Source organism: Callospermophilus lateralis, chromosome 2, assembly GCF_048772815.1.
Source record: "Callospermophilus lateralis isolate mCalLat2 chromosome 2, mCalLat2.hap1, whole genome shotgun sequence".
Classification (NCBI taxonomy): domain Eukaryota; kingdom Metazoa; phylum Chordata; class Mammalia; order Rodentia; family Sciuridae; genus Callospermophilus; species Callospermophilus lateralis.
The window spans coordinates 74,660,477-74,683,439 of NC_135306.1; the positions used below are offsets into that span (position 1 = coordinate 74,660,477).

Consider the following 22,963-nt stretch of genomic DNA (forward strand, 5'->3'; position numbering starts at 1 on the left):
TTCGTCAGGAATGGTCTGAGTCACTGGTTTCTAGAGATAGATGTGCCAAGGCTGCAGAAAAAAATAGAATGTATGTTCATTTTTTAAAGTTATCCTCTTGAATTTTCTATGTTTACACACCTCTTTAATACATGTAAAATAGTGATGCACTCATGCATAATCTTTTTAGCCGGCTTTTTTGCTGCTGCCACCAAAAAACTTGACAAAAGCAATTAGAGGAGGAAATGTTAATTTGGGGGGCTCACAGTTTCAGAGGCCTCAATCCCTACATGGCCAGCTCCATTGCTCCAGGACTGAGGTGAAGCAGAATATCATAGCGGAAGAATGTGGTGGAGGAAAGTGGGTCAGGAAATAGCCACCAAGAATGAGAGAGAGAGAGAGAGAGAGAGAGAGAGAGAGAGAGAGAGAGAGAGAGAGAGAGAGAGAGAGAGCTCACATTCTCCTCACCACGACAAAATATAAACCCCAAAGGCATGCCCCCAATGACCCAAGTCCTACAGCCATGCCCTACCTGCTTACAGTTACCACCCGGTTAATCCCTATGAATGCACCGATTAAGTTAAGGTTCTCATAACCAAATCATTTCACCTCTAAACTTTCTTGCATTGTCTCACACATGAGCTTTTGGGGGACACCACATATCTAAACATAACAATAATGAATAACAGTAATTAATAACAAATAATTTATGCACTCATATGTGCATTATAGGTGCGTGGTAACTTTTTAAGCCATGGGGTTGATAGATTTTTAAAAAGTATGGAGATTGAGGCTTTGGATTTCTTTTCTTTTCTCCTTATTTTTATTGGTGCATTATAATTAAATATAATGGTAGGATTCATTGTTACATATTCATACATGCACATGATATAACCATATAATAATTGGCTCATATAATTCCCCAGGATCCCCCCTTTCCAGTCCCACTCCCTCTCCCTAATTGAGCTTCTTCTGTCTTTCCTAAATGTCTTTCCTTTTTTCATCTTCCTTTGATTTTCATGGATTTCTCTTATTGAAGAGCTTAGTGTGAGATTAAGGCTAGAAATCTATGAAGTATGACTTGAGCCTGACTTTGGCTTACTACTTTGCCTAAAGGTGGGGGACATTAGCCAGGAAGACTCTTGGGAAGGTAAACAGAGTGCTGAGTTTGGCAGAACCCAGATAACTGGACCAGGGAAGTTGACTGAGCCAAAAGATAGCAATTATCTGGGAAAAGTAAGCACGCAGGTTACGGTTTAATTATATTTAAGTTTAATGGAATACTTACAGATGTGACCTGAGTCAATCTAGAAGAACTCAAGAATTCTAGAATACTGGACGAAAGACTGAAAGTGGTGAGAACTAAAGATTCTCCTGAAAGCACAAGTTTAACATGTTCATTCTGCATCTTCTTAGAGTAACCTCCCAAATAGGTCTGTGCAGAATGGGACATTATTTATTTATTTTTTGGTGCTGGGGTTGAACCCTGGGCCTCATGTATGCTAGGCAAGCACTGTGCCACTGAGTCATATCCTCAGCCCCCAGATAAATTTTAATAGAAGTCTTAGAGGACTGGTTAGCTTTAGATGTGAATGAAAGTTCTGGAAGCTTAAAGGAAATAGCCAGAGGCAAGGTAGGAACATTCTGAAATCAATTTGATCCTACCATTTTGCAGAGTCAATTCTGCCTACATGATATATAACTATGGCTAATTCTGACATATTCTATGAGAAAATGCTATTCTTTTTTTTTTTTTTTTTTTTTTTGGTATAGGGGATTGAACCCAAGGGTACCTAACCACTGACCCCAGCCCTTTTTCCCTTTTTTATGTTTTATTTAAAGACAGGGTCTCACTGAGGTGCTTAGGGCCTCACTAAGTTGCTGAGGCTGGCTTTAAACACGCAATCCTCCCGCTTCAGCCTTCTGAGACACTGGGATTATAGGTGTGCCCCACCACTCCTGGTGAGAGAAAAGGCTATTAAGAAACTGAGTTTCTTCTGTCTTTCCTAAATGAGAAATAAACATGCAAGAACAATAAAATTATAAAAAGCAAGTTAGAGGAATTTTCCCTTGTAAGTATCCTTCATTGCAGGACCCAAAGTTTATGTAAACCATAAAAATAAATCCTTCTCTGAACATTTTAAACTGTTTTATTCAATCTCAAATTTAAAATATCCCCCTTCCATGACACTGTATAGGTAACATGCACATAACTCCTCTGTGGCCCTGGTTCATCCATATTCATTGGTGAAGGCTATGGGGACCACTAAGAACAAAATAAAATGGCAGAGAGTATAAGTTGACTGCTGAAGGTGAAGTTGAGAGCTGGAGTGGATGTGTCTTTGGGGACAGTGAGCTCAGTTTCCATACTACTGATCCCCAAGGACATAGTGGAAAGGTGACGCAGAGGATGATGCAAAGCTCTCAAGAGTGGACACTGTAGTCCTGCCCACCTTGCCCCTGTCTCATAAAAAGTACACAATAGGAATGAGTTTTCTGAAGAACAGAAGACTATACCCCACTCTTGAAAGGCATCTGCTGACACATCCTTCTTAGCAGAGATGTGGCAGCTGCAAGCCAACAACTGTTCCAGAAGGCTTTTTTCCAAATGTGTGAGGCTCTCTGAATTCTGACCGATCGAAATATGCTCTCTCAACCCAAAGATTCAACAAGATCAAATAACCAGAGCTATTTAAACATCCGAATTTGGATAACACCTTCCAAGACAGTTAACAAATCTAGCTTGTTTATATGCCCCTTTCCCCTCCCCACCCCCTCACACATACTAGAAGCCAGGAAAATTTGTCTTTCTCCTTAAGCCCCTCTCCTTACCATCCATATGCCAAGTTGACTCAGAGTCAACTTCTAGGTTTGGGATTGTTACCATCTTCCTTAATCCCATAACAGCTGCCTCTCAGTGGTCAAGCTAAATCCATTTAGCTTATGTCTGACTTGTAGATCTTCTGGGGTGGAAAAAAATTTTTTTTAAATAATTCTCATTCTTTAGAACAACTGGTAATAATGAGAAAAACTAATGGGCATCCGTTAGCTGTTAGAAGACACAGCTCCTCTCCTATGCATAATTCATGTATGCAAACTGTTGTTAAGGTACCAAATTCACTGTGCAACTGGGCTGGAAAAGTCCCTGAACTCAAGATTACATTGGTATGCACATTTCTGAGTCTTGGTTCTGTTTAACATTTTCATCAGTGACCTGCTTAAAGGAGCAGAGAGCAAGCTCATTAAGTTCCTAGATGGGAGGGATGACCAGAACATTAGAGAACAGGATTAGAATTTCCCCAGCCTTTGCCAAATTAGCAAAACTGTCAGAGCCGAATATGTTCATCAGGGACAGGCAGAGAAAAAGAGAAAAGTAAGCTGCCCAAATGCAAGCTGAGCAGCAGCAAGTTACTTAGAAGAAGAACTGAAAAGAATATAGATGCAAAAATAGGCTCAGAGTGGGAAATGAACCAGCCCTGTGGAGCCTGGTGTTCATTAGAACCTCTGTACACCCTTAAAATGGATTCACATCATCAATCCACAGATAGCAGAAGCATAAAGCCCTCCCAGGATTTCTAAGAATGTCAGGGAGCTTTTCTTTCTCATGAGTACCTTCAGCTTCTTGATTCTACTTAATTACCCTGGTTTTTGGTTCATTTCACTGTCCTATTTTAGTCACCTTGTTATGAACCATGTTGACACAGACATTAAAATCCATTTTTTCCCAAGAACAAAAATCATGGCCTCCTGTTGAAGGGTCTTTGTATCACCTTGGTTGTCTTGGCTCTTGTTCAACCCTTCTAACTAAATTTCTACCCCAAGTAACTTAACAAGGTTATTTTCCTAAATATAGATAGTTCTCTGCCTAAGAGGAGCTCTGGGACCATCCATCTGGTAAGTCAATCATGACAGGTGTCACCTAACAGGTGAGCTTGACAAAGTCAGCAAGCTTTTTCTGTGAAGTGGCAAATAGTAGCTATTTCAGGTCTTCGTTGCAACCATGCAGTTCTGGTGCTATACCATGAAAGCATTCATACATCATACATCATAAATGAATGTCCAAAGCTGAATTCAGTTCCAGGGTGGGCCATAGTTTTCTAACTCCTATTAGACTGAATTTTAGAATCTTTGACTGTCAGAGAGACTTAACAAACTTCTTGTCCAATGAACTATTTTACACCTGCAGAAACCAGGACCTAAAAAATAAGAGTGATATTTAAGCATGCTTGTGAGACAGTTAAATCTGAGTTAAAACTTCAAACTAGAAACATGTGTCCAATCCCCAGGCCAGTGCCCTTTCCATCACTAGGCTATTTCCAGAAGGTTCTAAGGATACCTGCTTAAAGTGGCAGAGCCTCTCTTAGCAATCTTCTCACTATAATTTTGAGCGTGGTACATGTACTGTAGGCAGTAGTGACATCTTGCAGCATTCCGAGGTTGATCCAAGATGAGTGTGTGACTAAAGACTGGGTGAACCACTCTCTACACCTCCCGCAAAAGGGCAGGATTTGAGAAAACCAGCACACAGCCCAGACAAGATTAGAGAGTATGTGCGAAGTTCCAAAGACTTAGTTTTATTAGTTTAAAGTTAAATGTGATGTGAAATCTCCACATACCAAGAGGAATGGTTTAAGGAGCAGTTGGTGTTCATCTCCTATTACAATGGAAAGAGCAGGACTAGGGTGAGGCCAGATCATAGGAAAAAAAAAAAAAAACAGCCAGAGGAAACTGGGGACCAGAGAAAGTGACAGGATTTCCTTAATAATCAGATCGGAGAGTGACAATGTTGGGGATGGGCAGACAGACTGAGATGGTGATTCTCAAAATCCTGTCTCTCTCTTTTAAGTCCCCTGAGAGCTGCAAGAGTGAACCCTTCTCCAAGCCAACAGGGACACATTGAGTCATTACACTTAATGAGAACAGGACAGTTTCTTTAGAAGGTTGTCAAGCGCAAAACACAAAGTGAGTGCTTGTATTGGGAAAAATAACTGTCCCAATTTCAAAGGACCTTCTCAAATGACACTCCCTCCCATTGGCAGGCATTTAGGGAAATTCATGGGAAACCCACAGTTCTGGGTCAGACGCTTGTAATCCCTATTTGGATTTTTGGGTAGACATGACTGATGCTGTTACCCCAACAGGGGCATGAAGGGTTTTTTGTTGTTGTTATTGTTGTTGCTTGTTTTTTCCAGTGCTGGAAATCAAACCCAGTGCCTCACACATGCTAGGCAAGAACTCTACCACCCATCTACACAGCCAGCCCCATGGCCAGAAGATTCTTAATGTGGATGGGGGTTGATCTAATTTGAAGACCCAGTAGCTTGGCCCTATTCCTCCTTGAAAGTCAGGCCAAGTGTTTATGAGAACTCTTATTTTATTACTTCGATAGAGATAATTCCTAGTGTACTTCTTGTTACTCATTAGAAATGGTGCAATCTGTTCAAATATCATTTCTGGACAATGCTGTTCATAAAACCATACCAGAAGATTATTTATCTCACACCACCACATTTCCAAAATTCATTTTTTCCAATAACAAAAATGCGGTTGATGGTAATTTTTCATTATTCTAATTTTTTTTCCAGATGATCCAGGAACCTGTACCTCATGTGCTGCAGGGTATTACATGTAAGTCTGGCCTTCTTTTTTTTTCATGACACTAACTTTTCTGCAGTTTCAGCATTACTGACTTAATCCTAAATCCAGTGATTAAAGCACAGAGGCCCTGAAGCCTGAAGCAACTCTGTCCTGTGGGCTATTAATGAGCAATTCTTGGACTTAGCAATAAGAGCCCAGCTGTTTTCTTGACTCAAAAGGAGGCCTTCTTTTTCTGGATGTCATCCAGCCTGACACTGGTGTCTAGGAATCTCGCCATGGGTGACCAAGATTCAGACCTTGCTGTTTATGGACAGACCTTAAGCATATACCAACCCCAAGGAGGCTGTTTCCGGACATCTGCATGGAGACCCTGTCCCTAACTGGAGTTGAATGCTCCAGGGGAAACCAGGTTCCGTCTTAGCTCTTTATCATCCCATGTGTAATGAGAGACGCAGAACACTCACTTAAACGAAACACAGAAAACCGTCAACCTCAATATTCTTTAATCAAAACCTACAAAAACGAAGATAGTGTGTTTCTATGTCACCTCCTTTCCTAGGTTAGTCTCCCTTCCAGCTTATATTGTTGCCTCTCCTGTAAGACAAATTAAGAAAAGGAAAGAGATGAAAGGGGCAGGAAGGCCCAGGCTGATGCCAGGCCCACAGTCCATCCCTCACTGGAGGAGTTGTGTGGTATATAAACCCTCCTGTCCATTCCTTCTATGCATCCTTCATAAAGATCATCAGGGACATCGGATCAATGTTTATCTCTGAGAAAAAGGGAAGCTCAGGGAGGTGCTGGGTCATCTCACATTACACCCAAGCTAGTGGCTAGGCTCTATCAGGTCATCTCAGCATTGGTGGGTCACTTTCTTCTGTTACCACATTGCCTGTGGGTTCACCAGATTCTAGGAACTCCAATTGCGGTCGTAGGTCAGGAGATGGTGAAAGGAGTGAAGATAATGGGACAACAACTGAAACATAGTTTTAAAAGATGAGTTAACTTTCTCATTTTACTAAGTATCCTTTAACTAAAATTTGGGATCAGAGTGTTTCATATTTCAGATTATTTTCCAGATTTTGGAATATCAAATTAAAACACAGAATTCATTATGTTTCATATACACCTTATACGCATAGCCTGAAGGTAATTTTATGTAGTATGTTTAATAATTTTGTGCATGAGACAAAGTTTCATGGTGTGAAATTTTCTTCCATGTTCAAGAAGCTATGAAGCTGGGCATGTTTTGCCTTTTGGAATTTTGCGTTAGAGATACTCAGCCTATTCTTAGTGGTATGGTTTTAATCCAACATTTCCAGAATGACTTTTCCTCTACATTGCCAGGGTCTCTGCACCTCTGACCCGCTGATTTAAATTATTGTTTCATTTAAACAGGGAAGGAGGGGTGCAGATGAGGCCTCAGGTTTGACTATTATAAGATAGACCAGATGACATTTAATGAGCAGAATGTAAATTGTCAGCATGTTCGTAGTCGACATTTAGGCAGCATATGGCTTTCCACGGGATCCCGAAGCAGAATGAGTGGCAGAAATGCAAGTGTTCCCTGGTGAGGTCACATGGTGGGCACACAAAATGTTCTCTGAAGAACTGGACAAGGAAAGCTTAGACTTAAAGTTAGAAAACATAGGGACATGCAGCAGTGGGCAAGGAATTCCCAGTCCTTCTTATCACTCCCCATCACTCCAATCTCACACTACCCTGCCTACTTCTGCATTTTGATACCTGAATACACCTCACCACCACCACCTGCACATGTCACCTCCCCAACCTGAAGTGTTATCTGTGAAACCTGGGAGCCAGCCTTGTCAGTGTCACTGGCTCACTAATGAGCATGGTTTATAAAACACTTCAAGAAAGAAGTGCGCTGAAATAACATGCTCTAATACCACCAAGCTAAAACACACATATTCATTTCAAGAAACACACATTTATATACTTTGAGAATATTTAGTACTTTTTAATAAAGCTGAAGAGATATAGTATATTAAAAATGGCTAAGGAAGAAATGTAAAGGCTTCCCCTGATGATGCTTTGATATTCACCAAAGGACAAGACTCAACTTCATTCTACTCTTCCTTCAAATTCCTTCCACAATTCAGTGGAGTCGGAATTACAACATTTTGCTGTAAAATGAGAATAATAGATAATATATGTAATAATTCATATATGCATATATACACACATGTATGTTATATATGTGTGAGCATATATGTGTGTGTATAAGATGAAGTTATTAATAATCACTGTTGTTAATAATCTAGTTACAGACATTCTGGTAAACTACTTGAGCTCAACACTGAGCTGTCTCAGGTCTTTTAACTGTTGTCTGGTAAATCACGTAAGCTGTCTGTTCACACAGACTTTGATTAAAATCCTGGTCCCAACTTTAACTAGATTTTGAGCACCAGATCTTGAACTTCTAGAACTTCTAGTTCCCTTATCTAGAAATTTAAAATAAGTAATATCTACTATATGGGATTCGTGCAATGATTCAAATGACTTGATACGTGAACATACTATATAAACAAACATTAGTACCCCATTCTTTCTCCCCAGCCTCCTCTCAGATGCCCTGACATAGCCCTCAGAAGTCCAGAAGTAGGTAGTGAATTGGTTTGACAGGGAAAATCACACCAAGAAATCCAGTTTCCTCCCCTGAAATCCAATTATCTACTTCTGTTACAAATGCTGCATAAAATAAAATGCTTATTTGAGACACTGAAAAAAAATGCTGCATAGAAATGTATGAGGAGATTAAATTGTGGCAGTTAAAAGAAAAATATCAGCACATGTCATGGAAGAAACTACGTCCTCTTCCCCTAGGTTTGAGCACCATTGTTATAAAACCTGTCCTGAGAAGACCTACAGTGAAGAATTGGAATGCAAAGCATGTGATACTAACTGTGGCAACTGTGACCAGAATGAGTGTTACTGGTGTGAAGAGGGCTTCTTTCTCTTGGGTAAGTCAAAAGATGGCATCATATACAGAGAGCTCTGCAGCTCTACCCAGGCAGTGCAATAGGAGCACTCCTGTGATGGGTTTGAGAGTCCTCATATGCTGGTGCTTCTGGTCCAAGAAGGAATTTTAATTTGATTTGAAAACAAACATTAGTACTTCCTTCTGCATTTATTTCGAATGCACAGTTTGTATCTCACTATTTCATCTCAACTCTCCAAGCTGATGGAAACAAGAGTGAGTTGGGTGGGAAAGGGGAGAGGGGACCTAAAGATGAAAGTTTTGGCATTGAAGTCACCTGGAATATTTAGAACCATGATGCTTTTCTTGATAATTAATCCATATTATACATTCCTGTACCCATTAAGAGTTGAACAAGATCCCTTATCTTAAATTCATCGACTTGATGGAAATGGATAGTTGGGAAAGAAATATGCTGTGAGTCTTCCAACTGAAGAACAAATAGCCCAGTGTTTTCAAATATTTGGGGAGAGGGAGTGAGGCAGACAGTCCACATGAACTTCCATGGTTATCTCAACAGAGATTCATTTTCTTTGTAGTGTTTCAAGATATCAAGAATGTTGTGGTGTTCATTCAAAGCTCCTAATCCTTTAAGCCAATGGCCAGTTTAAATTCGCAGTAGAAAAAGGACTTAGTGTCAGATTATTAAAATACATTCTTTGATTAAAATATGCTAAAGCCTTTTTAGTTTCTTTAAAATCAAGTGCAATTTAAAAAAAAAATGTTTCTGAGCCAGGGGTGGTGGCGCAAGCCTCTAAATCCAGCATCTGGGAAGGCTGAGGCAGGAGGATCCCAAGTTCAAAGTCAGCCTCAGCAACTTAGTGAGGTCCTAAGCAACTTAGCAAGACCCTGTCTTTAAATAAAATATTTAAAAGGGGCTGGGGATGTGACTTGGTGCTTAAGCTTCCCTGGGTTCAATCCCAGGTACAACATTTAAAAAAAAAAAAAAATGTTGCTGAGAATCGCTTTATAACTTGGCCTCATCTAGTGCTTCAAGCTAGACGGGCAAGCGCCCCACCTTAATATGTCCTCCTCATGTTCTTACGAAGGTGGTAGCTGTGTGAGGGAATGTGGTCCTGGCTTTTATGGAGACCAGGGAACGGGAGAATGCGAGCCCTGCCACCCGTCCTGTGAAGCCTGCACCGGCGTTGGCGATGACGAATGCAGCAGGTGCGGGGAAGGACAGCAGCTGCGGCGCGGCACATGCGTCTGGCCCGCCAACAACCAGGTGGAAGGCAAGTTCTGGAACGGTATGTGCCTCCCAAAGAGAAATCGCAGGGGCCTAGCCACCTACGCTGTACCCCTTCCTCTTTAACCCCTATTTCTGAGTTATCCAAGAGAGGGAGGCTGTGCAGAGAAATGAGAGTGGCGTGAAACCGGAGCGGGTTTCCCAGGTCTCTTGCCGCGGGAGAGGGTAGGAAACGGTGATTGGCATTTGGCCGGCAAGGGGAGCCCAAGGTGCAATTGATGAACGGTCCTGTCTTGAAGTTTCCACCTGGGTGAAGATGACCCAAGAACCTGTAAAGAAAGTCACAAAGGGAAATGACCATTTTCTCAGCTTTTCGGAATAGGGGTTGGAGGTGTGGTTCAGTGATAGAGAACTTGCCCAGAAGGTGCAAATCCTGGGTTTGATCTGCAACAATATAAGAAAAACAATAAATTTTCAGAATGGCTTCTGTCACATTTATCTTTACATCATGCTAAAGGAAACCTTCACCCACTAGAAACTTTGCCAGTTAAACCTAACATACTGAAACTTAGACTAAAACAGATGCTCTTGCTGTAGGAATTAAAATTTGTCATTAATCAACTGGGCTGATTGGCATGCACCTCTAGTCCTAGCTACTCCAGGAGATATCAGGAGATAGGAGTATCACTTGAGCTAGGGAGTTAAGGAAAGGAGAAGGAGAAGGAGAAGGAGGAGAGCAGGAGGAAGAGGAAGAAGAGGGAAAAGGAGGAGAAGTAAGAGGAGGAGGAGGAGGAAAGGAAGGAAGGAAGAAGGAAGAGAGAGAAAAGGGGAGGGGAGGGGAAAGAATGAGTCCTATCAGGACAAACTTGGTCTGGTTTCACAGGCCTGTAATTCCTGAGGCAGGAAGATTGCAAGTCTGAGGCCAGCCTGGGCAGCTTAGATAAGCCCTATCTCAAAATTTTAAAATTAAACAAATAAAAAGGGCTGGGGCTATTGCTCAGTGATGGAGTGCCCCTGGGTTCAATCCCCAGTATGTGTGTAGGGGGGGGATCAAAAAGCAAACAAGGAAAAGAATCTGCCATCATTAGTGCTCACCTTTTAAAAGTTGCCCTCCCCAATTGTAGATGGGGAAAGCGAGGGGCACAGGGAGCAGGGAAGAAGACGGTGGGAGGTTGGACTTGAATACCAAAGACTTGCCACTATGTATTCCTCCCTGAATCTTTAGAATTGGCCTCCTCACATTTATGCCTTCATCATAGACTTTCTTGTAAGGAAATTGCATGCCTTCAGAGACCTCTGTGTGTTCAAGGTGGTTAAAAAAACAAAAACAAAAGCAAAAAAATTATCTTCCTGCTGGAAAAATTAGCCTGACATTCTATGCAGCAATACTGGTGAAAACAAGAAGTGCTCTCCCTTTGATTTGGGGGCAAAGATCTGGTGAGGGGCCACCACAGTGCACAGGCAATGGCCGCTCAATGAGGCCGCACAGGATGAAGCTTCAAAGGGGACAAGAGAGAGGTCTCGTGCTGGTTTCAGAGGGAGCCTGTCCATGGCTGCAGTCTGCTATGACAGTTTTGCACATGTGACTTCAAGGAAGAGAACATCCCAGACCCAGCAGCCAAAGGCCGCAGAGCACACGGGGCCGATTTCAGAGACAGAGCTGGGAGAAAATTATTCAATCCAGATTGGGATATCTTCCGTGAATTATAGCTGAACCAAAATGCTGAAAACGAGTTTGTCTGGCATTCAGGCATTTAAGAGGCAGCGCAAGCCAAGAGGGAAATAGTCTGGTGCTGTGTTTCTCGCTAAGAACATCTGTATTTTATCTGGCGTCCAGATGATGAAAAGGTCCGGGGAGCCAAGAGTCAGAGCGGACTTGATTCCCCAAATGATTACACGTCTCTTCAACTGGACTACGCATTTTGCAAGCAAAAATCAGACTTTGATTGTTCCCCTTTGTCAAAGCACCACACCCACCCCTCTACTTTTTCTGCCATCACAATGTAATGTTTTTGAAGAGAGGAAGGATTTATTCCATTTGGGGGTTTCACACTAATAAGGGATTCGGGAAGCAGATGAGAATGTTTCTCATGGCTGGACAAAAGCTATAAAGTCAATGACATAGCTGCACTTTTCCATTTCTATGATCTATGAAATGAGACATGCAGAGCATTAACAAAGAGGGAAAAAAATTATTCACTAAGCAAGGTAAGGCCACAGCTCAGCTTCCCCAGCGTAGTTTAAGCACTGAATTGGATAGTAAATGGGAAACTCATACCATAAAGCCTTGGGAGTATTTGAGCCAATGTCTACATCTTTCTCCTGCCTTCTTCTTAAAAACAAGGGCAAGAGTGTAACAGGAGAGTAGAGGCTTCCAGAGAGCGAGCACTAATTAGCCACACCTTTCAGATGATGGAAAGCAGATTGCAGTCATTCTGGGTCAATTTAGAGGAAGCCCAGACGAATTACAGAGTGTTTGTGAGAGACTGGAGCTGCCTAGGTGGTACCAAGATTTTTACTAGTTTTTGTTTAAATATATTTGTTTACATTTGGGTAGGAAAGATAAGGTAGCATGAACTTCAGTCCATTCCTTCTCCCACGCTGCTCCCCAGTGGAAACAATAAGATCATGTTCACATCCAAAGATCACAACCTACTCCATGAGCACAGGTCGCTGTGTGCTGAGAGAATACCCTGAAATAAAAATCCAACTGGAATTCCCTGAACTCCTTTGTTAATACCACAACTAACCAGGATGAGATCAGCAGTGAGGAGAGATTCATTATTCTTTGTCAAGTACCAAAAGAAATGGGAGAGATTGGACCCTAGTTCAAGGATGAAGATGCGCCATATATTTAGTTTATGACTGGCAAGTCCTCGAACCAAGATCAAAGAATCTCCAAAGATGGCTGTTCTACTCTGTTCAAGCCATCAATGTCACTGCACACCCACAAATCATCCCCAGACCCTCTGACCCACTCACTAATGCATTGTGAAGATTATTTAGTCAAGTGTCCCTAAATGGCAGGAATAAAACCAGTCTTAAACAGGCTGTGAATGGCTTCAGCAGTGACTTAGGCATCACACAAAACCAGTGTTGGTAGAAATGTTCAAGTGCAGCAGACCCCTGGCTTCAAAAGAGATGGTGGCCTCAGTTGGTTTCCTAAAGCCATCCCTCTGTTACTGTTAAAGCATTTGGATTTTCTTAAATGGGTCCCCCACCCTGGTTGTGCTGGGAAGTCCTAGGAGTAATTCCCGAAAATTTCCCTACCCACCTACTTCCATCATTGATGAGAACCATGTTGTAGCTGGCTCTAATTACATATTCCAGTGAGAGTCTAATCTACAAAGTGCAGACATGGTGAATTAACTTTTTATCTTTGACCACATCCTAACAGTTTATCACTAGTCTGTCTTGATCTTAATTCCTAAGCTTGGGGAAAGACTGGAATTCCAGAGTCAGTAAAAAATACTGAAAGCCCAAGCTCACATGGGGGGAAAATCAAGATCAATCGTGGGGTGATGTGTTGCATTACAGTAACTGAAACTTAGTGCACTTTAAGATACCATAGAAATCTGACTTTAGAAAGACCTTATGTATACATGTAGTGCCTCACTTAACTTAGAAAGGAGGACACCAGTTTTAATTAACCAACCAGAATGCTGTGTGCAGAAAACACATGTCACTGGTAAGTAATTGAACATGTGGCCCATGGGTATAAAGAAACCACTTTCATTGGCTTATACTGATCATGAAACATCCAGAAATTTCCTAAGTATATTGTTAATCCATTGACAGCTTGAAATCTACATGTTGGGAGTATTTACCCATAGAAATTGACCACAGAATAAATCAAGCTTATTGTTTTCTAGAGAGCTGTTTACCCAGCACACCATTGCTTTGGCCTCTCTCAAACTACATTAATATTTAAATTAATTATTGAAAACCCTCTCTAGAGAGATCGTCTTTATAGTCAGGCAGACCTAGGGGCTGGAGTTACAGGTTAGTGGTACAGTGCTTGCCTAGCATACCCAAAGCCCTGAGTTCAATCTCCAGCAGCAAACTAACAACAACAACAACTCCAGAGTTAGGCAGACCTGAATTCAAATCCTGGCTCTGTTATTTCCTAGCAGTGTGACCTTAAGCAAGTTACTCATCCTCTCTGAGCCTCAGTTTCCTCATCTATAAAATGAGAGCATGAAGCCCCTTCACCCAGTCATTTTAAGAATTAAATGACAGAATAAATATGAATCTTCCAGAACATACATGACATTTTAAAAGTTGGTCTATTCCCTAATGCTTGAAGCACAAGTTCACTTTCAAAGCAGCATCACTTAGCTCATAAAAGAAAGCAATTTGGGGGTCTAAAGAATAATACAATTCTGGGGACAGTAGTCACAGAAAGAAGGCAGCAAATGATGATCAAGATGCCTATATGCCAGGCAGAAGTCCTAAAGTAACCAAGCATGCACCTCACTATGATGTTCATAGCAGCTTTATTTAAGATAACCACAGCAACAACAACAACAACACAAATAGGGCACCAATCTAAAAATGCAGCAAAAAAATAAATAAATAACGATTCATACAAATAAATATTCATGCCCCCCAATGATATTTAAAAGATTTTAATGACAAGAGAAAATACCTATAAGATTTATAATGTTAAGTGCAATACACAGTGTCAGTATTAAATACACAGAAGATGTAAATCATCACACATCTAAACATATATGTAATTACACTCATACATTCCATATAAAGAAGGGAAATCGAAGCGCCAAAGTGTACCCAGCAGACATTTCTGGGTAGTGGGGCTGTAGGTGAAGTTTATCTCCTTCATTTGCATTAAAAAGCACTTTATTTTTTTTAATAAAAAAGAAGCTGTGCCCACTGCAAATCCATCTTTGGTGAAGAGCCTGCTGCAAGAGCGACGAAGGTGGAAGGTTCAAATCAAAAGAGGTAACAGGGAAATAGGGAGGAGAAACAGACAGAGGAGAGACAGCCTCTGCTGGGCAAAAGCCAACCCAAGAAGCTGGGAGGTCAGGGGAGTGGGGTACAGAAGTTCTGAGAAAGAAAGGAAGAGCCACGGGACTGGGATAGCGAATGCTGGAAAAAAAAAAAAAAAATGTCCATATGGGGGAATGCTATGGAGAGATCAGGAAGAACGAGGAGGCTTTTTTGTACCAAGAAAGAATGCTCTCTGAAATATTTTAAGTTTAAAGAAAGAGAGGCAAGGTGACCAACTGTGTGAATAGACACTGTTGCTATTTAAAAGGTTGCAGAAGGGGTTGGGAGGGAGATTTCACAGGACATGACTTCCCTCTCTCATGAACCAGGTGATTATAGCTTATTTAATAAAAATAAAATAAAATAAATAAGTCCTGTCTTTATATAATTTAGCTATAGTCACTTCTGAAAGATGAGTACCATACTTTTTGGTCAAAGAGAAATTTTTTTCTTCTTTCTTTTCCTTTATTAAGTCCTGTCCAGTCTAGAATTTCTGGAGAGGGATAAAAAAGGAAAAATATGATCAAGGTTAAAATTATTTAGATTAAGTCACCAATCTTTTATGATAACTCTAGCTGGGAATGATTTTGCTGCCTAATTGCTGTGAACTGCTTGTTCAGAGTCCCCTCTGGTGGGCACATGGGGACACTGCAGAATTCCATATCGACTTGATACAGTAAAATATCAAATTGCTAGAATGTGAGTATATGTAATTATAAATACAACTGTATGTGTGGATAGACATTAAATTTTACACAAATATGAAAAATATTGGAATTTATATCTTTTTAAATATACTGTTTTAGCATAAAAATGAGAACACCAAAAAAATCAGCCTGTGATCTAGACACATGACAGTGAAGACTTTCAGGGCACTCCCTATCTGAGGAACATTCTGGGCTATAATTGAACAACATGTCTCAAACCCTCTTGACTGATCTTTCTGCAACTTCTTTCATAGGCTGAGTGATATTTTTGGTGAAAAGTCCTTCAGGGACAGAACTGGTCCTGTTGAGAGCTATGTGGACCTCTTTTGTGACAGTCCCACGGCAAATGTGGCTCTGCATGGGCTAATTAAGCTTTTAGCAGATCCTCCCCAAGGGGCGGGGTACACACCCATATAGTGGAATATATTGGAAAATTAGGGAAAGTTATCTATCCAAACTAAGAAGAAAACCTGCCACTCAGTATGTCAGCTTAGGCAATCATTTACATATATATATACTTGTGTGTCTGTGTATATGTATATATATATATGTATTGTATATATTATTTATGTGTGTATTTTAGTACATGCATATTTACATCTACATCTTCATGTCTGTCTATAGTTATATCTATATCTATCTATATCCATATCTACATCTATATCCACATATTATTACATTGGACCCTGATATCTTCTATGATGAAGCTCAGCAGCATTTTTGTTGTTGCTGTTTTTCCAGGAATCAGGGCTTTATTCTGCAATATGGCGGAAACATGCTTTGCCCACCTTCCCCCAACATAAATCATTACCACTCAGGAACTGACCAGGGGGTCCCCTTGTGGACCCCTTGCAGGGTTCTAAACACAAACCAAAGCCCGAAAATTCTTTCTTCTTGTAGACATACCCATATCATTACAGAATCCACTTTTATACTGGTATCAAAAATGATACCAAAAATGTATCACTAAACTAACTTGATTATATTTTTCCCTCTTAAATTTCTTTGCTGAACATGTCCCGGTGACTTCTGCTTCTTATTTTCTTGGTGTACACTGTGTGTCCTTATCCTTCTTTAGGTTTTCTGCACATCTCTTGACACCTCCAGTGACTCTCTGCTCACTGAGAGACTGATTCATTCCCCAGTCTAGGCTGCAGGCCGGCTTTCTGGACCTCAGACACCTGACGTCTGACTTTGCGGTTGCTCCTTTCTCTTCCTGGTTCCTTGTGGGGTCTGCCCCGCTTTTCTCCCTCACTTCCTCTTCTGCTGTGTGAGGCTGGGAAATCTGATTCTGTCTCAATCATAAACGCAATCCTAGACATCAAGCCACACCTTCTGGTGCCACTCTGAGTATGAAATCAGAGGAGAAGGAGAGGGAAGTAAAAGGAACTTCAGAAACAGGGTGGAACAGTGAAAACTGGGAGGGAGGAAAGGAAACCTGGGAACTGCCACTCCGAGCCACCGTGTTCAGCCCTTCACACACGCTGTCTCATTCAGTCTTTACAACAATCCTATAAGGGAGGAGCCACTTTCTCTCATTTTAGAGACATGGAAAGTAGGACTCTGAGAGTTTGATTACTGTATCCATGGTTACCCTACCCGCAAGAGGCACAGCTGGGATCTGAAGGCAGGTGTGACCAGAGCCAAAACAGGCTGATTCCCAGAAAGAGAGACAGAGGAAGGAAGGAAGCGAAGAGGAGGAGGTGGTAGAGGGGAACTATAAAATGCTGACACTTGGTCAAGGGTAGGGATCACTCAGGTCACCTGTTCTAAGCGAGAATTTTTTTTTTCCAACTTTCCCCTGGGTGAGTTAGACTGATTCCTGAGCTTTAGTCAAGATCACAGTATGCATTGATTGAATAATATCAGTTAGGCTGCTCTGGGTGTCTATGAAATTGTCCCATGGAGTTGCTGAGGTGACTTCCTGGAAAAGTCTACCCACTGAATGCTCTAGGAGGGAAAGGGAAAGCAGGACATCTGGAGTATTTGTGAAGTTAATGGTGTGTCGACCTCGGACAGCCTTCAGAAAACCTGACCAACAAGATTTTGACATTTAATAATAATTTGGGACAAATTTAAAATGAGATAAATTTAGGCTGCATTCTATAGTGGCTACCTTAGATTTGCAGGCTCAGTCATGAGTGCATACACACAGGCAAATACTTCCCCATATTTTCAATATATGAAAGAAAGAGTGGAGAATCCTATAAGATCTTACATTCTCTGTCACAGTAAGGTTGCAAAGAAAGTGTCCATAATCAGTTGCCAATGAAGGAGTAAGAGGAAAAAAAAAATTGAAAGTCTACATAATGGCACGTGACAGGCACCAACAGTCAGCTCATGTAAAATCAAAGAGATTTATTTTGGACTGGAAGGGAAACTAGTTTTCCCAGAAGGTCTTTTCTAACACTGTAAAACTATGAGCCTGTTCAAAGAAGAAGCCTCACTTGTTTCTTTCCCTACAGACGTTTTGAGAAAATATGAGCCTTGTCACTCTTCTTGTAAAACCTGCAATGGATCTGCAACTCTGTGCACTTCATGTCCAAAAGGTTAGTGTGGAGCACAGCAACAGTGGCAGTGGCCAAGCCAATTCACTGTCACTCCTTTATGTTCGCATCTTTGTGTATAGAGGTTTGTAGGACTTTGATCTAATCCCATCCCAAGTTCCCATCTTAGTAGCTACTATGCAAACACACAAGGGCCCAATAATCAAAACTGGCTTTCAAAGAGGAAAAAAAAAAGTATTTATTTGTTTATTTATTTATTTGGTAGATGCTGGAAATTGAACCCTGGGCCTTATGCATGCTAGGCAAGTAGTCTACAAACTGAGCTATATCTCCAGCCCAGAGAAAATGTTTTTTAATCCCAAAGCACAGTGAATTACTGGTTGACTTGGCCCCACAGAATTTACTAATGGCTATGGGTACTCCATCCTCTTAAAATGCATTATCTAACTGAGCATGGTGGCAAATATCTGTAATTCCAGTGATTAGGGAGGCTGAAGCAGGAGGATCATTCAAGTTCGAGGCCAGCTGGGCAACATAGCAAGACTCAGTTTCAAGATAAAAAGTGAAAAGGGCTGAGGGTGTCGCTCAGTGGTAGAACACCCCTGGGTTCAATTGCCAGTACTGTGGGGAAAAAAAGAATGACTGCCCCTGTTCTTCATTAATGATATTGAATTTAGTGATGGTGGAGGGGAGAACATGGGCGTCTACATACTAGCTCAACAAATTATTAACTTCATTCTCTGTAAAAATATTATGAATAACATAACTGAACTAGAAGGCTATTATATTTACATGGTACATTAACAAAAAGAACGTTATACTGCCATTAAAGTGATCATTCCTAAGGCCATGTTGGAATGTGCAGTGTTAATACAGTAGTCTCCACTTATCCTCAGAGAATATTTTCCAAAATCCCCAATGGGCACCTGAAACTGTGGATAGTGCTGAACCCAGTGTATACCATGTTTTTTTCTATATATATTCATTCCTATTTATTTTATAAATCAGACATAGTAAGGGATTAAAAACAGTAACTATGTTGTTAAAATCTGAAAATTTTAACAATATGCTGTCACAAAGTTATTTAGTACTTATAAATTTTTTATTTCTGGAACTTTCCATTTAATATTTTGGACCTCAGTTAGCTTGAAGTAACTGAGACTTTGGATGGTGAAACTGGTTAAGTGGGGACTACTGTAGTGAGATATGATGCAGAAGTTAAAATAATAAATGTGTCAGAACTACAACCACAGAAGACATGAAAGTGTGCATCCAAAAAAAAAAAAAAAAAACTGGAAGAAACTTCTTGGAATTTTAGAATTGAGAGTGATTTTTAATTTTTTTTAATAGTAATATCTGGGTTAATTTTTCAATTAAACATAAATAATTAGATGGATCATCCATTAAAAGGGGAACTAAGGAGGGACTGCTGCTGTGCTCATGACCCTGCAGGATGGAATGGGGGAGGCAAAAGAGGAGGCCTCATCCAGTTGTGCAAGTGTAGCTGCCTCACACCTGGAAGAGATCAGCGAGGCTGATCAGCTGGGCAGAGGGAAGCCCTGCAGTGACCTCTAATGCCCCAGAAAAGTAAAAGAAACAGCGAAAGCCTCCTGCAGTTAATTTTTTTCCTAAAGATTTAACTCATCTTAGAGGATTTAGCATCACCTAAGTATTTTGGAAAACTTGAAATAAATGTTCCAAATACTTGGCCTTTGGAAAGATTAAGAAAAGCCACTTGTGTGTCAGTTCTCTCCTTGGTGAGTGCACTGCTAGGACAAATACATGATCACTCTTCTCTGCCCTCTTCCCTGGATTCCTAGGTGCCTATCTGTTGGAGCAGGCCTGTGTTTCCTCCTGTCCCGAAGGCACTTGGCCCTCAGTCAAGAGTGGCAGCTGTGAGAACTGTACAGAGGATTGTGCCTCTTGCTCCGGAGCTGATCTCTGCAAAAAGTGCCAGTCTCAGCCAGACCGCCCTCTCTTCCTCCACGAAGGCAGGTGCTACTCCAGCTGCCCAGAGTAAGTTTCCCTCTTTCTTTGACTCCCTGCTGGTGCCATTCTCCATAAAACCTTAGGGTAGTTCCTTCCTGTTCACCAAAGAGCTCTCCCTTTCCCTGGTGAGAGTGCCCACATAAATGGCCTTCACTGACTGACATCACTGTTGGCCTCAGCGATGAAACTCATGGAAAGCCAGATGCTCCTTTCTCCCCATAACTATTCTGTGCATGTATCTTAACTTTTTCAAAATACAGGTATGTATCATGCATTGCATAACAATGGGGATATGTTGGAGAAACACATCATTAAGCCATTTCGTTGAGGAGCAGACACGGAAGCAGGCACTCACACAAACCTGGATAGTAGAACCTACCACACATGGAGACTCTATGGCATATGCCGTTATATATGAGGCCTGTCATTGACCAAAACATCTCTATGTAGTGCATGACTGATCTTCTTCCATCTGGTATAAATGATAAGTGTTGTCAGTTTTTTCTCTTCCCCACAGAAGCAATGCTCTTATATTAGTCTCTTAAATTTTAAAGTACATGAACTAGAGCCTGGCACAGTGGTACACACCTATTACCCCAGAGACTTGGGAGGCTAAGGCAGGGGACCTAAAGGTTGAAACCAGCCTAGGCAACTTAATGAGACCCTCAGCCATTTAGCTGTCTCAAAATTTTAAAAAATAAATAGAAAGGGCTGGGGTTGTAGCTCAGTGATTGAGTACCCCTGGGTTCAATCCCTAGTACTACTAAAAAATAAAATAGATGAGTTATGAATTACAGTACTAAATAAATATTAATACCTGGTTACTTTGTGTTAATTCCCATTGCTTCCTTAGTCTCCTGGTTTATAATTCCTTTAGTCTTGTGAACAAGAGTCCCACCTCCAGGATTTACCCAAAAGGGAAGTGAGTAACAAGTGGAAAGTACATCAGGAAACTTTCTGCAAGATGACTGAGACAGGGACAGGCCCTATTATCTCACATGCCTAGTTAGGAAATCCCGTATAGCTTATTTCAGGGGCCAAAAAGTCATCAGATACCAAAGGTCTTTCTTAGCATATCCTCTGTGGCCTACTCCTCTCCTGAGCTCAGCTTGTTTGCCTTAGCTCCCCAAATCAGCACCCCACCCAGCAACCTGAGGCAGAAAAGGGATGTTCTTCCTTGTTTGTCTCTTTTTAGAGAGGAAAGAAAACTTCCTCAAACTCCCCTTCCTAGTCTCATTAGTCAGAAAGCATCGTTCACGCTTTCCTGAACCAATCTCTAGCAAAGAGAATGGAAGTAGTCACTGCCCACCCCTTACCACCAGGCATACATTCCAAAACTCCTTAATGTCTGACATGGTGGCTAGCACTAAGCCCTACATATAACTGCACTGTTTTTCCTACGAATTTCTACACACATGTATACCTAGATTAAGTTTAATTTATAAATTAGACACAGTAAGAGATTAACATCAATAACTAATAATAAAATAGAAAAATTATAATAATACACTGTAATAAAAGTTCTGATGATATAGCTATTCCCTCTCTTCTTTCTCTGTCTCTCTCCCTTTCAAAATATCTTATTATGGGAAGTACTAGGGAATGAAATTGACCAAATTATGTTATGTGCATGAACAAGTATGTCACAATAAGTATTATTATTATTATTATACACCAATAAAAAATTCACTAAGACAAATCTTATTGTACTGTACTCATCCTTTTTTAAAATTTATTTGTGTTTTTATTAGCACATTATAATTTTACACAATTGTGGTATTCATTATTATATATTCATAAGTGCATATAACCTAATTTGCTCCATTGCAATCCCCAGTACTATCCTGTTCTCTCCTTTCCTATGTCCTCTTGATCCTCTTCCTCTAGTCTATTAGTGTTCCTTCTAGTACTTTATTTTTTGATTAGTGCATTACACTTATACATAAAAGTGGAATTCATTGTGATGCATTTGTACATGCACATAGAGTAATTTGGTCAATCCATTCCTCAGTTCCTCCCCTTTGCCATCCCTCTTGCTTCCTTCTTGATCCCCTTTCTCTTCTCTACTATTCTATTTTCTATTCTCATAAGATCCCATTTTTAAAATGTATTTATTTATTCTAATTTGTTATATATGACAGAAGAATACATTTCAATTCATTGTATACATATAGAGCACAATTTTTCATGTCTCTGGCAAAGTAGAGTCACACAATTCATTTCTTCATATATGTACTTAGGATAATGATGTCCATCTCATCCCACCAGCTTTCCTACTCCCATTCCCCCTTTCTTCTCCTCCCTCCCCTTTGCCATATCTAAAGTTTCTCCATTCCTCCCATGCTCCCCCCACCCCACATCCCCATTATGCATCAGCATCCACATATCAGAAAAAACATTCGGCCTTTGGTTTTGGGGGGATTGGCTTACTTCACTTAGCATAAGATTCTCCAACTTCATCCATTAACCTGTAAGTGCAATGATTTTATTCTCTTTTAATGTTGAGTAATATTCCATTGTGTACATATACCACAGTTTCTTTATCCATTCATCTATTGAAGGGCTTAAAGGTTGGTTCCACAATTTAGCTATTGTGAATTGTGCTGCTATAAATATTGATGTGGCTGCGTCACTGTACCATGCTGTTTTTAAGTCCTTTGGGTATAAACTGAGGAGTGGGATAGCTGGGTCAAATGGATATTCCAAGTTTCCAAGGAATATCCATACTGCTTTCCAGATTGGTTGCACCAATTTGCAGTCCCGTCAGCAGTGCATGAATGTGCCTTTCCCCCCACATCCTCACCAACACTTATTGTTGTTTGTATTCTTAACAGCTGCCATTCTAACTAGAGTGAGATGAAATCTTAGAGTAGTTTTGATTTTCATTTTTATAATTGCTAGAAATGTTGAACATTTTTTCATATATTTGTTGATTGATTGTGTATCATCATAAGATCCCATTTTTAAAACTCCCCAGCTTTCACAT

The 22,963-nt window shown here is 40.7% G+C and overlaps 1 protein-coding gene across 1 annotated transcript in view; it reads left to right on the plus strand.

The window, feature by feature from the left end:
* Pcsk5 (proprotein convertase subtilisin/kexin type 5) overlaps positions 1-22,963 on the plus strand; it is a 429,480-nt gene that overhangs the window by 370,202 nt on the left and 36,315 nt on the right. Inside the window, exons 25-30 of the mRNA XM_076846064.2 lie at positions 5,565-5,607; positions 8,422-8,558; positions 9,625-9,825; positions 14,646-14,726; positions 17,947-18,030; positions 19,809-20,004. Of these exons, the coding sequence (XP_076702179.2) occupies positions 5,565-5,607; positions 8,422-8,558; positions 9,625-9,825; positions 14,646-14,726; positions 17,947-18,030; positions 19,809-20,004 (742 nt within the window). The remainder of the gene's footprint in view (positions 1-5,564; positions 5,608-8,421; positions 8,559-9,624; positions 9,826-14,645; positions 14,727-17,946; positions 18,031-19,808; positions 20,005-22,963) is intronic.